The sequence below is a fragment of the Plectropomus leopardus genome, chromosome 7 (assembly GCF_026936395.1).
Source record: "Plectropomus leopardus strain MGB_pleo_1.0 chromosome 7, ASM2693639v1, whole genome shotgun sequence".
Lineage (NCBI taxonomy): Eukaryota > Metazoa > Chordata > Actinopteri > Perciformes > Serranidae > Plectropomus > Plectropomus leopardus.
This window is the reverse complement of record NC_142182.1, coordinates 17,677,324-17,693,623: the sequence shown is the minus strand read 5'-3', so window position 1 is coordinate 17,693,623 and position 16,300 is coordinate 17,677,324. Positions and strand designations below refer to the sequence as shown.

The 16,300-nt window shown below is 38.8% G+C and overlaps 2 protein-coding genes across 4 annotated transcripts in view; both read left to right on the top strand.

Annotated features, from left to right (window-relative positions):
• Positions 1-8,391, top strand: part of dyrk4 (dual-specificity tyrosine-(Y)-phosphorylation regulated kinase 4) — a 32,278-nt gene extending 23,887 nt beyond the window's left edge. For 2 of the 3 annotated variants that reach the window (XM_088080110.1, XM_042496267.2), the window contains 10 exons: positions 78-241; positions 1,174-1,310; positions 2,079-2,219; positions 3,558-3,696; positions 3,951-4,032; positions 4,142-4,314; positions 4,433-4,493; positions 4,693-4,822; positions 4,994-5,130; positions 6,520-8,391. In XM_088080110.1, the coding sequence (XP_087936236.1) occupies positions 78-241; positions 1,174-1,310; positions 2,079-2,219; positions 3,558-3,696; positions 3,951-4,032; positions 4,142-4,314; positions 4,433-4,493; positions 4,693-4,822; positions 4,994-5,130; positions 6,520-6,791 (1,436 nt within the window). In that variant the 3' untranslated portion in view covers positions 6,792-8,391. The remainder of the gene's footprint in view (positions 1-77; positions 242-1,173; positions 1,311-2,078; positions 2,220-3,557; positions 3,697-3,950; positions 4,033-4,141; positions 4,315-4,432; positions 4,494-4,692; positions 4,823-4,993; positions 5,131-6,519) is intronic. The other variant, XM_088080111.1, reaches the window with a different exon arrangement.
• A 1,273-nt stretch (positions 8,392-9,664) lies between these two features.
• ndufa9a (NADH:ubiquinone oxidoreductase subunit A9a) lies at positions 9,665-15,926 on the top strand. Its single transcript, XM_042496203.2, has 11 exons — positions 9,665-9,814; positions 11,463-11,636; positions 12,301-12,398; positions 12,532-12,623; positions 12,785-12,926; positions 13,077-13,179; positions 13,987-14,057; positions 14,210-14,286; positions 14,978-15,073; positions 15,477-15,543; positions 15,659-15,926. The coding sequence occupies exons 1-11, from the start codon at positions 9,679-9,681 to the stop codon at positions 15,827-15,829; spliced, it is 1,227 nt and encodes a 408-aa protein (XP_042352137.2). The 5' UTR covers positions 9,665-9,678; the 3' UTR covers positions 15,830-15,926.
• Positions 15,927-16,300: the final 374 nt, after the last annotated feature.

Here is a 16,300-nt window from a genome sequence, read left to right as displayed (position 1 = left end):
ATCCTCTGCTCTTGGCAGCGGTGTAATCAATATGATAGTGAGTCATCCCACCTCCTTCCTCTGACTTCCTGCTGCAGAGGCACTGAAGAACTTCAAGGAGAGGCTGACGGAGTTTGAGCAGGAGGAAATCATGGACTACGCAGAGATCTGGTTCCTGGGTCTGGGCTCTCAGAAGATCGAAGGTTCCCAAGGCACGCCGCAGAACTCTGGATATGATGATGAGCATGGCAGCTACGTCAGGGTAAGATGTGTGGTCTGTCACAATGAACGTTAAGTCTGTTCTCTTAAGGTCAATCATGAACAACTTTTTTGGCAATTTTAAACCACCAGTATAGTTCTAATAAAGGCCCCATGGTTATTCATAGCTCATCCACACATGTACAATCGTGCAGGGACATGAAATTGAGATCATTAAAAGAAGATGCACTGAAAATGTGAGGACACATTTTTATTTCACAGGCTTGTACACATGCAGGCTTTCAAGCTGCCTAAGCTGAACTGTACGTGACCAGCTGCCTTCATATGACCTTAATCCTGCAGCTGCAGACATGAGTCCGCCAGTCTGTTGGTCTGACTTCATTGTTTAATACTGTACACAATAAACTGAACTGAGGTCATCAAACCCTGTGACAGCAGGCTGAACTGTCTCGTATAAATCAGGTGACTGACAGGCAGTTATGTGATAGACAATGTGTAGTGAATGAGCAGTTTTAGCCTGAGTAACCGACCATTGTTTAGACTCTTGGGTCTCTATTGAGGCTCATCTCGCTGTCACAGGCTCGAACTGACAGTTCAGCAGAGCTATAAAACAGTTGCAGCATGCAGCAGATCAGTGTGAGTGACTAAATAATATCACTAATAGAGGCTAGTATATATTAAAATTCTGTCAGATAGATTTTTATTTTATTTTATTTTTTGTTTATTTTTCTGTTGGTGATTACTGTCCTTTAATTTCAGTTTAGCTTGTTTACTCATACACAAAAAAACCCCACAAATTAGCATAGAAACAACACGAATGTGATGGTGAGCTAAAAAAAAACCCTCGGAAGGCCTGGATCAAGGTGCTCTCCAGGGCATACTATAATCCATAAATTAAAAGAATGAGATCTGTAAAAGCATACACTATTGAATTCTGCTCAAATATCCATTGTGCTCTTTCTCTTGTTTTTCCAGGTACTGCATGACCACATTGGCTACAGGTTTGAAGTGCTTGAAGTGATTGGGAAAGGGTCCTTTGGGCAAGTCCTAAAATGTCTGGACCACAAGAACAACGAGCTCGTAGCCATTAAGATGATACGCAATAAGAAAAGGTACAGATATATACCAATATTCCTCTCCGATTTATTTAAATTTTATTCTGACCTTTGACTGAACCCAGAAAATACGTACTGTACTCTTGCATATAAATGAAACCATATTCCACTAGATACTCTATACAATAAGCTATTTGTCACATTCAGCAGGTCAATTTTTGGCATTCATTTGAGATCTGATACCCAGTTGTGAGGTTTTCCCAAATGCCTGCGCCGTGATCAATTTACATTTTAGGTGTCTGCCAAATCACCAAGATCCTGATTTAGCATGATAGAAGTCTGCACCCTGTGGTGTTATCTTACCTGTTTGTCTTCAGTGAGAATCACCGTGGCACCGACTCCTTGAGGTCTGTAGGTTAGATGCAGGAGCAATCGGGTCTTATCGCCACTTAAATAATGCAGAAAACAAATGGTGCAAACGGCCACAACGTTGCCTCAGGAGAACTCTGCACTGCGTCAGCTGATTTTATCTCTGCAGAGGGAGAGGATTCTGTATTGTTGACACAAAGAAATATCCAGGGATTTTAGGGATTGATGTGCTGGGAGAAACCTTTCTATCCGAGAAAATAGGCAGTAGAATTCTTAAGTACATCAAAAGATTCAAAAGAGTGTCTATTTATAACTATTTTGGCATGTCAGAACTTGAATACACATTCATTTATTGTGGCCATGCAATACCTGATTTTTTAATATATTTTTTTTAATGTTTAAATTGCTAATACCTTTGAATGGCAGTTATCTAACACCTGTGAATTTTGTCTGTAGGTTTCATCACCAAGCTCTGGTTGAGCTGAAGATCCTGGATGTAATAAAAAGGAAAGACAAAGACAACCTCCACAACGTCATCCACATGAAGGAGTACTTTTACTTCCGAAATCACCTCTGCATCTCCTTTGAGCTTCTCGGGTTAGTATTGCCACTTGCACTCTACATGCATGCAAGCAAGCAGGCCGGCATGTTCAGAAGTCAGTTTCATAAAGACATTCCTAAATAATTGATCTGTTGATCAAAGGTATTCAAGGTTAGCCACCTTTCCCCAGGCACAATAGCAGGGTTAGATCACTGTACCATCTCATCAAAGGCAATTCTCACTTGCCGCTGTCCATTAGTGCTAACACTACGTGACCACAGTCAATCAGGAGTCAAGTGATCACCTGTGTACCTTACGCCATCTGTGTTTTAGCATGGATCGCAACTGATATCTATTTGAAGGGAGATAGTTTTGTATATCACTCAGGCTGAATGACCTTTAGAGGACGTCTTGGACTGCCACCTTGTCTAACATTACTGTCACCGAATCCTTTACTTAAGGCCTTGATTAGGGCCCTATCTCTTACCCCTTCTTGCTTCATGGTGTGAAGGCTCCAGTTACACATTCTAACGAAGTTTATGCTTATAACATGTAGCAAGAAATAGCAGGAGGACACATTCTGTGTCTCTGTCTCCCTGTGAAGCACAATCATAGATTATTTCGGTATGCGCTGGACAGTCATTGGATGGTTTTTTTTTTTTAGAGTAATGTAAAGTGTAAAGTGACATCAAATTTAGCAGCCTTCTTTATTTGCGGATGGTCTTCATGCGGGGCATCTTTTTATAAGTGATCTGTATTGAGCTCACACTGCTATGTGCACTGGCAACCCTAGAAATGTTTCATAGGGGTGGCCAGATGGGGCCACAGAAAATCTTTGGGTGGCACAACAAAACCAAAATTATTACTGAATTTCAGGAATTTGCCAATACTGTTGTAGTATGCTCATTGGAAACCTATGTCAATATAGAGGGTTGAGGAATCACATATTGATATACTTTGGCTTCTTATTTTCAAGTTAATATTACTAATTATTTGATGTGCATAGACAGATATTGGTACACTTAACATTTAAAGTTACACAACAACCCTGTTTTACTTGTTATGTATCTGTTTATATGTGTTAGGTGAGTCATAGTTCCTCAAATAGACTGGTTGGCCTCTTCCTTAAAAAGACAAATATACAGCTTTATTTTGAAGGAGTGCGTTGATTGTAAGGAACAAACATTTACTGGCAGCAAGCCTTCTCCACTTAAACCCTACACAGAGGTTTCCATTTACTCTTGATTATTTTTGCAATGGGAAGGGGCAGTGATTGTATCGTGATGGCTTTGTTCCCCATCACCCCCACAACTGGCTATGTAATGAATAAAGTGCAGGAAAAAAAGATAAATTAATTGAGCTTACCATATATCCCATTTTGTTTCCTTCACCAGGGTGAACTTGTACGAGCTCATCAAAAAAAACAACTTCCAGGGCTTCAGTCTCGCTCTCATCCGTCGCTTCACCCATGCTCTCCTCAGGTGCCTGCAGATGTTGCACAGGGAGAAAATAATCCACTGTGACCTCAAACCGGTACTGACTTTATAGTATCTGTTATACCTAATCATAAATAAATGAGACAGGATTTAAAATATAGTCGATGTAACCTGATTTGGACAATAACTTTGCTCTGAATCACTCTGTAATACTGTTGATAATGGTACTGCAAAAAGATTCCCCATACCAACACTGTAAATGTTGCTCCATCTTGTGGAGCAGTATAATATTGCAGCAGCATTTTATGAAGGCAAAGTGTGTGAATTTTTTTTTCTCCTACTTGTGAACAGGAGAACATCCTTCTGTCTCAGCGCGGGCCAGGGAACATCAAGGTCGTTGACTTTGGATCAAGCTGTTATGAACAACAAAGAGGTAAAAGCATAAAACTCAACAGAGGGAATATGCAACAATACTTTTTACCATGTTGGTTCCTGTCCGATATCCCTATCTTGAGGACAGTCTCTTTTGTCTTTTCCATTAGTGTACACTTACATCCAGAGTCGCTTCTACCGCTCTCCAGAGGTCATCCTGGGTCACCCCTACAGCATGGCCATTGACATGTGGAGTCTGGGCTGCATCCTTGGCGAACTCTACACAGGCTATCCTCTCTTTCCAGGAGAGAGTGAAGTGGAGCAGATCGCCTGCATAATGGAGGTATGAAAATTTTGTCCACATTTATTGCATTCATTTTGCAAGTCGCACAAATGTGAACGCGTTTTCCAGTATTTAGTTGCTTCAACACATTAAGATGTCCTGATATTTTGACTTTCAGGTTCTTGGGATGCCTCCAAATGATTTTGTGCAGTCGGCATCAAGGAGGAGGTTATTCTTTGGTGAGAATTTATCTTCAGTTTCAGATCTTAATTCTGTTTATATTTCATATGTTGCCGAGCAAACAATAAAGACTATAGGATTACTAATGTATCAGAAGATAAATGAATATTTAGGCCAGTACTGTGCAGAAGGTGTGAAATGACTCTACATGAACAATGTAAGGGCTGATGAATCAGTACTGTGTTTGATTGTGTACAGACTCAAAAGGAAACCCCAGGAACATCACTAACAGCAAGGGGAAAAAGAGAAGACCAAACTCCAAGGAGCTTTCGGCTGCATTGAAAACAAATGACGCCTTGTTCTTAGACTTCATCAAACGCTGCCTCACGTATGTTCACTCTAAACATCTGCTTGACTGTCTACAAGAATAGCCTTTCTTTGATCTGTAGTGTCACTAGATATAACTTTTTAATGAAGTATGCCCCAGTGGTTCTTTATTTAAAATCAAACAGCAATTTGCACTTGCAAACTTTAATTATTTTTCTGCATGTGTTTTCAGTTGGGATCCAACCAAACGTATGACTCCAGATGAGGGGTTACAGCATGAGTGGATCCTGGAGGGTAATTTTAACAAAGTCAGGCCAAGAGCCAGGCCAACAGTGAAGAGGGCCTCGGACAGTTCGACCAGCAAGCCTGGTAATAGCACAGCCCATTTCATCATCCATACTATGATTTTATCTTTAGGGCGGGTATTATGTTCTCTGATCAGGCTCAGGGGATTAGAGGAGTGACAAAGAATAAATAACCAGGGAAGATGGAAAAAAAAGTACCTGTATAAACAAAAGCTGTGAGTGATTTACAAAAAAGGGCAATAAAAGTATACAAATGAAAGGTCTTCAAAAATGTAACAAAAACTACTTTCTTAAAAAGAAAGCAATACTAAATTCTAACGGATAAACAACGCATCTAAAACTTTAACATCCTCCCTGCAAAAGGGAGTAAAGATCACCGAGTCTGGTGCACTACAACTAGTTGCTTCAGTCATCAGTCCCACAAGCACTGACATTTGGCTTATACGCTCAGTGCTTCTAATGAGCAGATATAGCACAGGTGTGCCCATTCACTCAAGGGTGGCATCAGAAGAAGCACAAAAAAAGAAACAGTAAACAGGCACAGAAAAGAGCACACCCATCTCTTTACCCATAACAGCTTGGTACGTTTTTTAAAAAAATAGGATACCGGAACCAATATCAGCGATACAGATACACTGGAAAACTTAATTTGATCATTTAATAGCTTTTTTTAAAAATTTGATATCCATCATGTGAATGGAAGCATTCAGCTGCATAAAATACTTTAAAATATTTTGGTGGAATATTAGCACACATAATGACCAAAACCGTCAAATACAACACACTCTACCTCACCACACGACAGACTGTATGAGTTGTAGCTGCTTTGGTTGGCTGTAAGCTAAGCCATAAATATAATACTTTTTCTAGATCTGGCTACACAAAAGATCAAATTCAGGTATCGTTTGACTCTAGAAAGTTTTGATACTACTTGGTACTGGGTCATTTTGGTTGTTCCCTTAAAGGTTTTAAGAACCCAGTGGTGTAGTAGAGGGAATACACAGTTACATGGGGTATACCCTTCTCTTTTTCTGGCCATTTACAGTGCACCTATCTATCACCCAAAAAGCCACTGGAAAGTGCAAGAGCGTATACTCACCTCCTCCTCAGTAACCTAACCATCTACCTAGTAGTAGACCCACCTCATTAACTACCATTACAGCACTGCAAGTACCTTAAAAGTATCGAGTACCAATACTCAGCCTTACTTACCCACATTTACAGAGCATTTTAAAGTAACAGTAAAAATGATGCATAAAACAAACAGCTAAAATAGAGCAAAGACTTGCCTTACATCTATAAAAATATGTAGGCCTACCATTCAGGCTGAATAGGAACATGTTGCTCACACTCTGCAACTATTAGCTGATGCCATAGCAGCAGACATACCAACAGAGTTTGTTTTGTGTTCACCTTGCACTGACATTTAATGTCCTTTGTTTCCATGGCACAGCAGAGAAGGTCAGCTCAGAAAGCGGCACCACCGACAAGCTGAAGAGAGACAGTTCAGCACCAGGAACAAAGATGGCCCATGGCGAGCGCCTGCGGCCCATCGGGGCCTCGGCGGAGGAGGAGGTGTGTGAGAATGAGGGCAACCTCTCCACGGATACCAAGCAGCAAGAAGGAGGTGGAGAGAGGCCCGTTCACATCATCATCGAGCCTCAAGAGGGAGTGGGCACAGAGAGAAAAGAGGATCCGTCTCAGTGTTTGCCCCCCATCATGTAACAGTCAAAGGGAACCGTGCTGCTGCGTTCATGACAAGTGGGAACTGCTGTTCATGCTCAGTGTCCCACTCCCCACCTGAGAGAGACTGAGTTAGTGCAGTGAAAGTAAATGAACAGCTAAGAGAAAAGTTGCATCTGTTCGGCACTACACAGACAGATCATCAAAAGACCCTTCATGTTTTCATTCACTACAAACACTGCCATGTTGCTTCTGTGTCTACATCACAAAACAACATGTTAGAGAAGTTCGAATTTCTGAGTTTTAAGTTGGAAAGCAGCTCAGGTGGTAAGAAACAAACCAGTTCCCACATGCCGTGAACAAAATTTTAACATATGCAGGGGACACAGATCATAAGTAATGACGGACATGTTCTATTTATTGTTTTAGGTATACAGTCATAGTGTATTATTTTCTTTTGTGGAACTTTGAGTTTGTATGACAGTAAGGTTAACCAGTTGTATTTTTTTTATAAAGAAGTCAAGATGCAGTTGTAGGCACTTTGTTCAAATGTGTCATAATTGAGACACCAAACTGTCTGCCACATAACAGTGCACATGTTTAATTTAGATCAAATGAACAAAACCCCAATTCATAGTACAGCATCAACTATTTGCTGTCATTATCGCCTGTATTATTTATTGAACCCAATCTTTGCTGGGCATTGAGATAAACGGTTAAGACCATAAATACTGACTTTTCTCAGTTTCCATGTTAAAAAAACAGAGTAGGTGACTATAAGTTGCATGGGTATAACAATCAAATCATTGTTTTTTGCTTTTTATTCTTTTTTCTTTAGACATTTTAGTATCACTTAAATAATGGTAAGATATTTAAGAATTGTGTGCAATAAAGGCTGAGCCAAAAAATGTTTTTTAATCATCAAATATATAATTGTCACTTTTTAAATGTAGACTTCAGTTGATAACACATTGAGATTTCACTTATTTATTAAGGAATATGTTTGATCCTATGTTTCATATTTGTTTAACAGTTATTCAAAGTCATAAAATATGTATTTGTAATAGAATTTATTGTATATATTTCTGCTGTAATTTCCTATGTATGTGTAATACAGAACATATTTTGAGAAAATATTTCAGATATTTGTCGAGGGTTTAGACAAGGTTTTACTTGTTGTGTTGTAACCGTATGAAAATATTTTGTATGTCTGTGTTAATCAGAACATTTTTTATATTAGAAACAAAAAGACAATCCTGTTATTGATAGTTTGTGCCTTGCAGTATTAGACATCTTGCACTTTACTATTGTGCGTGTACACCTGAATTAGAAACCTGTTGGATTCTTAGCTGTCAAACAGACAAGGGTTCAGACTAACCTGCCAGGATCCCTTTTATTTAACAAAATCATGTCTTGTCTAATGTTACAGAATAAAGCCCATCTCTTTACAACTGATGCATGTCTTTGGTGGCCAACAGAGATCCAATTTAAATTGAATACAGACCCCACTGTCTGTTAACTAAGTAACAAGGGATCCCAAGAAGGTGGATTGTAGCTGAAATGGGAAAAGTTTTGTTATAGTTCGATACATTTTTATGTCTTTTTGTCTTTTATGATGAAATAAAAAGGTTGTTTCAATAAGCATATGCTTTCACATTTCAAGTTTTTTATCCTCACTTTTGTGTTAATGTTTCCGCGATTTAACTTGACATGGTACTGAGGCATCATTGGCATAGGCAATCAATCAAATCTGACTCAAGACCACAGACTACATTATAAAGCTGTCACTTGTAATTTTAAAGTGCAGTAAAAGTTTTAACAGCCTGCTGCTAAATAAGTAACTGATAAATAAATGTTTTATTTGTATAATAAGAACTGTAAAATAATTTTAAAAACATAATTAGATTTTTCTCAACTTCCATTTGCTATTTTTGAATCTTATTCTTATTTTTACATTTACAGTTTTTCACTTCGCTCTCTATATTTAAAGACGTGTAAGCAGTGTGCCACCTTCAAATGAACAAATATATATATATATATATATATATATATATATATATATATATGTATATATATATACACATACATATATATATATATCATTAGAGGCTCTGATTGGCCAATTGCATATGTTGTACAGTGCTGCCACCTGCTGCTATTTTTACGAACAGGTGGTGGCAGGAGTGACTTGAAGTTTTTTTACTTCAGAATTACAGATTGAAAAACTAGTATTATTCCGGTACACATCAAATTTCATAGTTTAAGGTCAGTAAGAAACAAAGGGATGGGACTGGGAAACAGAGATAAATGCTGACAGATGCCTACCCTTTTCCAAGGAGTAAAATCTAATCTCCAAGGACTATCTAATCTGATGCTATTGCCTTCCCCCATCATAATAACTGGCATATAGCTATTAATGCTGGAAAATGCAAGAAAAGATTGATTTGATATAAAATGCAGTGCACAGCAGTATAGAGGCAAACCATGAAAAAAATATTTAAAAAGATACCGTTAAACCTAATAATAAAGAAGCATAAAACACAATGCATAGCATACATAACACCGATTAATTATCATGTCCAAGTGCTTATTAATCCATATTGTTGCCCCCAGTGCAGCAGGCCTTGTACAACAGACAGTGACATTATGCAAACATATTTGAAATTATACCATTATTTTTTTGTGATAACAAAAGTATTAACTGATCACCATAACAGAGGCTGGATATGTCTCCAACATCTTTTTTTTTTTTCTTAAAATACTCAATTTCACACCCCATCAGGCTTTCCATAAAATGTATGCTGCCCATTCACTCTGATGTTGTCTAAAACATTTCCATTTTCCATCTTTAAACCTGAGTTATGTCTGCATGTTGACATACCACTTTTTGGATCTGTTTTGAATTACTAGGACGCTATTTGTTCATTGTATGAGCTTTGTGTTTATTTCTGCACTACGGTACACATCAGCGTGCGTATTTTGGCCCCCGCGGTTTGCCGTAACCGGAAAGATGGCGACCGTAGCGTTGGTTAGCCGTCCTGCGAGTGTCCTTCCAAAGATTGCAAGTGAGTAACGCTGAAATGTCGCACTTTTATAATTACATTGACATCTTAGAGTTGAATGTTGTGATTTCAGATCTGTACATAATGTGGTCCTAACCCGGGCTCACGGTTAGACCGCGCACTCGGCTCCAGTGACCTTGCTAACAGGCTCGGCTAGTCACCTGTTAGCAAGAGCTTCAGTTAGCAAGCGGCTTACATTTGGACCTTTTAATTATTCTAATATTATTCGACCGTGACCTGACCATTTAACCTCCCACATTACTTTGTGAATTAGCGTTTATGAATGAAGAATGACGAGATTAGACGTCTGTTACAGTGGCTCAAAACACTTGTTTTTACAAACAGCTAACGTTAGCTACGCAAACGTCGCGATAGGTCGTGAACGTTACTGAGGAGCTGAAACAGCTTTAGGTTTTCTGACTGACAGATCTGCTGTGTTTTACTTTTACGATGCTGACAATAATGTGTGTCTGTAGTCACTGAGCCAGCGTTACTTCATGCCTGCCAATGTGACACGATTCACATCAGCTTCTTTATTAAACTGTTTAATGTAACATCCATCTACTTGTATTACATCTTATTAGTATTCAGTCTTTAAAATGCCTTTTTTTCCAATGTGTTGTTGATTTTTATTTGGTCGATGTATGTAGTTGTTTTCAATTTGTGCACCGTAAACCTACGGCTAGCTTATAGTGTAAAGAGAGGGTTAAACACGATGTGACAAATACAATTAAATTATTTAGTGGCATTAAAGAATACTAAAGGACGTGCATATTGCCACGCTGTCGGGATCAGTATTATACACATTTAGATGATTCAGCTATGGTATTTTTTGGATATAGTAGTGGTGGAAGAAGTATTCTGGTATTTTTCTTAAAGTAGCAATACCACAGTGCGGACATACCCTGTTACAAATAAAAGTCATCCATTCAAATCTTAGGTACAAAAAAAGACACAAAAGTACTAGCATGAAAATGATACTTAATGTATCAAAAGTAGAAGTGCTCTTGATGCAGAATTTGGCTCATTTTAGAATATGTATTCACTGATATGTTCATTACCTTAATGTTGCAGCTTGTAAGGGTGGAGCTCATTTAAATTAGTTCATATATTAGGTAGCTTAATTCGTATTTATACAGTAAAATTTATGAGTTAATTACATTTGTTATTAATAATCAGAATATGTAAAGTAACCAGTAACTAAAGCTAATAAATAAACGTAGTTGAATAAAAAGTACAATATTTGCCTTCAAGATGGAGTTAAGTATAAAGTAGCAGAAAACGGAAAATACTCCAGTGAAGAGCAAGTACCTCGAAATTGTACTTACGTACAATACTTGTATAAAGGTACTTAAATACCATCTCTGGTATTTTCAAGGCTGTAGTTTGTGGTGATGTTGAGCTGATTTATGAATCAACAACAAAGGTGAATCACAGTAAGACCTCAGTATGATGCAGTACAATTCAGGAGCACCTAAAAATGCTCTTAAATTGTTTTAATGTAAAATAACATAACTGTCACCAAGTAAGGTGTAATTGTAATGCGTACCGGTAAAAAGTTTTAGCAAAATGTACCTAGAGAAATTGGCATGCTGTAATCTTACCTCTAGGTGTGGATCAAACGCTGTTTGTGTTCGTCTTCTCTCAACAGGTAGCTGCTCCCCTGCTGTGCTGTCAGCTGCCTCCGTCACCACAGTCCAGCAGAGGAAGCTGCACCATGCCATCATCCCTGCAGGGAAAGGAGGACGCTCCTCCTCCAGTGGAATAGCAGCAACGGTTTTTGGTGCCACAGGCTTTGTGGGTCGATATGTGGTCAACAGGCTGGGTGAGTTAAAAATATAGTGTGAATGCTGATAATATATATACATTGCACACCACTGTTTGATTTATATTCTTAAACACTGAGTACTTTCTTTATGTGCTTGTACTACAGATCTCATGTTGTATTGTGGTCTGAGATGTCAACATGTTATCCAATTAAGCAGCTCCTAAGTTGTTGGAATGGTAGTCAGCATCATAGCAGAGATTTATGGAATGCGCTTGCCATTAAATTGTGAGAAACCTAATTTCTGCACCCTGTTGGACGAGTTCTTTGGCAAGAAAGTTGTTAGGTTGGCATAAAGTGCTGTCACTAAGTTACCTTGACCTGCATTCAGTAAATTATCAGGCACACGGATACAATGATATTTGAGAGCATGTTACCTAAGAGGATTCTGAACAGACTTCTTTCATATACGACAGTAACTGACATAGGAGACAGTATCAACATGGAGGTGGGTAAATGAAGTCAGTGGTTGTAAAGCTAAATATCTGATGAGCTGTTTCATAATAACCAGCCAAAGTATGTTGGAATTATGATGTTTGAACTATTTTTTAAGTTTCAAGTTGCCTTTTTATGAATGATTCTGCTTAAATGTGACCCATGTGTGCCCCTTTTTACCTTTATGACACAAAAATGTCATTGTGTTTATTTTCTGATGTTTTTGCAGGTCGGATTGGCTCTCAGGTCATTATTCCTCACCGCTGTGATCAGTATGACATCATGTACTTAAGGCCCATGGGGGATCTTGGACAACTCATTTTCATGGTAAGATAAATACGGACAAACGGGCATTTTGCAGAAATGCTGCAAGACTCGTGACTGGTGGACTCTCTGATCTGCATATACATTTAGAGCCCTAAAAATGCAAATGTGTTGTCTCTGTTGTGTCTTGTTGTAGGAGTGGGATGCCAGAGACAAAGACTCCATTAAACGGGCTTTGGAGCACTCTAATGTTGTCATCAACCTAGTGGGAGAGGAGTGGGAGACAAGGTATGTGCAAGCTGGAAAAAGATATTTTGTTGTTCACATAACATACTGTAGAATTTTAAGCTGGCTTTTGGAGATGAGGTGAATGTTGGAAATTGCCGAATGGGTGTGTGAAGTGTAGGTAAGCATTCACCTGCAAGTATTTCTCCTGTTTTCATGCAAAGGAACTATCAATTTGAGGATGTCTTCGTCACCATCCCTCAGCAGATTGCCAAGGCAGCCAGAGAGGCCGGCATCACAAAGTTCGTCCACATGTCTCACCTCAACGCAGACATTCGCAGCCCGTCCAAATACCTGAGGAACAAGGTAGAGAGCTGTTTCTTCACATACCTCACATCTCTCGTATTCAAACTAGTGTATCTATGTTTCTGTCGTACAGTGTATACATGTTCAGACAGTGAAGGTTAACCTGTATAAATGTAATTGATTATTGAGTATAATGTTCCCTCACCAAAGGCTGTAGGAGAGACAGCAGTGAGAAATGAGTTTCCTGAAGCGATCATCATGAAGCCCTCTGAGATTTTTGGGAGGGAGGACAGATTCTTCAACTATTATGCAAGTAAGACAGCTGTTTGTGTTTACATGCACAAGATATTCTAATTTTCACCTTTTTTTAAAAAATAATATAATATCCGCTGTTTACATTACTAATGAAAATGAATGGTCGTGGCCTAAACGCGTCGTTTATCACTTCAAAATACGGAAAAGTGAAATGGCTGGAGCAGCTGGTGGACCTTTGGATCATTTAAAGACGTTGACAAGTTGGTTTGTGCAAAACATATCCATAACAACGCACAGTAAACGGACAAGAGGCTGTAGGTCGCAAACTGTGGTAAAAATCCCATTTTAGACACATTCTGAATGCATTGTTTACGTGTCCAAAGAATGCTTCAAAATCGTTAATAATATCGGCATATCCCATGTCTTAATCAAAAAGTCCACTTTCGGGAAAAGGCTTAATTTGGAATACTGAAATGGGATATGTTGTTTACATGGAATATTAGCATGCATGTAAACATGTCAGTGAAAGAGGCGGGGTCAGTAACAGTCACAGACTGTAATCTACTTGTAATCGACCAACATGTCAGTCTCTAAGTGATGGGAATGTGACACAAAGTCACGTTTGTTAATGTTTTTCAGTGATTTGGTTGTTACGCATTTTTGTCACAGACCCTCCAATTTTGCTTCTTCTCTATATTAGTTGCATTTTTCAACTTCTACAAGTACAATAGGAGCAGATATATATTTTTGGGGGGTTTTATTTAACCCCCTCAGATCCCTGCAATGTTGAAAATGTTGCCTTTGCTACTAGCTGAGAGCCAGCTAACTAGTGAAAATTGAATGTGTGACTTAAATCTTTTTTCAGACATGCGCTGGTTTGGTAACGCTATTCCACTCATGTCCTTGGGGAAGAAGACTGTGAAGCAGCCTGTTCATGTAAGTTTGTTCAAAGGAAGCAGCTAGTCCAATATTTTCCAATATTTACACTTTTCCCATTTTGTCCAAACAAAAAATACCAACTGGATAACTCTACTCACTGAATGTGCTCATCAAGTGAACCCCACTTAACCATCTCTCCTCTCCCTCAGGTGGTGGATGTGGCCAAGGCCATCATCAACGCTGTCAGAGACCCTGATGCAAATGGAAAGACATATGCATTAGTCGGGTAGGTGGTCAGCACTCAAATGATTTGTTCAAACTCTGAGCCTAGGAGTAGAATAAATATTGAAATTTAATAAAGCACAAATTGATTTAATTTTATAGCAGGTCAGTCATAATTACAAAAATCTGACCTTATCAAGAAAGAGTTTTCTGATGCAGTCACGAGTGGTTGTTTTGGTTTTGCCCACACCTGAAGTACATTTAAGGGGAAAGCAAAAATCTATGTCACCGTTCAGCGCCAATATGCTTCATTTGCAGTTCTTAGAGTTTTTGTCTGCAAGAAAAAAAAGTTGTTGTTTTTTTTTTTTTTTACTTAACATACAAGAAAGTTCAACTGTTTTGTCTTTGGTTTAGAGCAAAAAGAGCATGGGCAGGGCATGATAAGCAGCAGTGTAATAAACAGACATTTTTAGAATTGCATATTGTAGATTTTACAATATTATAAACTGAATTTTATGAAACAAATATTTTAGAGGCTAAGTGCAGGTTTTAGAATAAGAGGAAAGAGAGAGCCCTGAACACAGAAAAGTGTGAACATCAGACAAGTATGCCTTTAAGTGAAAGTTAGAAACTGTCTTGTTGTGGCCCGAGAGGAAACTTTTTGTCAGTGTTTCATATATTTGAATACACATAAACTCATATTTACATTATCAGGGCTCTCCTTTATTAATTGTTTTTCTTTTTCTTCCATCTAGTCCCAACCGTTACGTCCTTCATGACCTGGTCGAGTACATCTACGCAGTGGCACACAGACCTTTTGTGCCCTACCCCCTGCCCCGCCCACTCTACCAGTAAGTGCTTTATACATGTTTTTTTAACATTTCACTTCATAGAAAGGTAGCAGCCAATTTGGGCCAATTTGGGCTTGGCTTTTTACTTTTGTTGGGGAGAATGTTTAAATACAACAACCAACAGTTCCTGCATAGTATAACTTTAATCACATGAGTGCTTTGGTATAATCACACATTGGATTAAGCAGTTATTTCTTACAGATTCTATTTTATAATCTGCAGAATAACATTTTTGTGGTGTACATGTGCTGAATGAACACGTCATCTTAACAGAACAGAAATCCACTCATCAAACTGTTCCCCTACAGAGCCACTAGTAATGCAAACCTCTGCAGGTGTATCTCTGGTGCTGGTGTGACAAACCTCCGTACACTCATGTCATTGCTCCTGTTTTTCTTGTCAGCTTTGCAGCTCAAATGTTCTCAATGAACCCATTTGAGCCCTGGACAAGTGCAGACAAAGTCGACAGGGTAAGACAACCAAAATTTTGGTGCAGCTTAAAGTGTGAGGTTTTTAAGAATTGTGCCACTGACTGTGGAGCCTCTACAGCCAAGACTAATTGTATAATGCACTTTTATACTCCAGTTCCACACAACAGACATGAAGTATCCAGGACTTCCTGGTCTGGAAGATCTCGGTATCACTCCTTCCACTGTAGAACAAAAGGCAATCGAGATTCTGCGTCGCCATCGCCGATTCCGTAACCTGGAAGCTGAACTTGATGAGACAAAGCCAGCGAAGACCGTCAGCTATTAAACTACCAACAGCACCGAGAAACCAGAGGATGTCTGTACCTCTGATTGTTTGGTCTTTAACTATATTCTGTACATAAATTAAAAAATAATCCTCTAAAGTTGTCTGGCTTTGAGTTTTTTCTTATTTGTTTCATGTTGTCTTCAGATATGACTTTTACATTACAGTGCCGATACTGTGGGTCCTTGTCATCATGTGAACTTCTGCTTCCTCGCCTGCTCTCTCTTTCTGTGTGAATTGTTCACCCCCCGCCATCATGGAGGACCCTCCAATCCCTTAAATGCACTTCAAGGAGAGAGGCTGCTGGATGGGCTTAGAGTGAGGAAACATACAAGTATCCTACACAGACTTTGATAAATAATTTACATATCTCAATCAGTAAAGGCCTTGTGACTTTCTATGACTTTAATATGCCTATGGGTGAGAAGATCCTATCTATGAAAGATACTGAAAAGTTTTAAAATGATCCTCAAC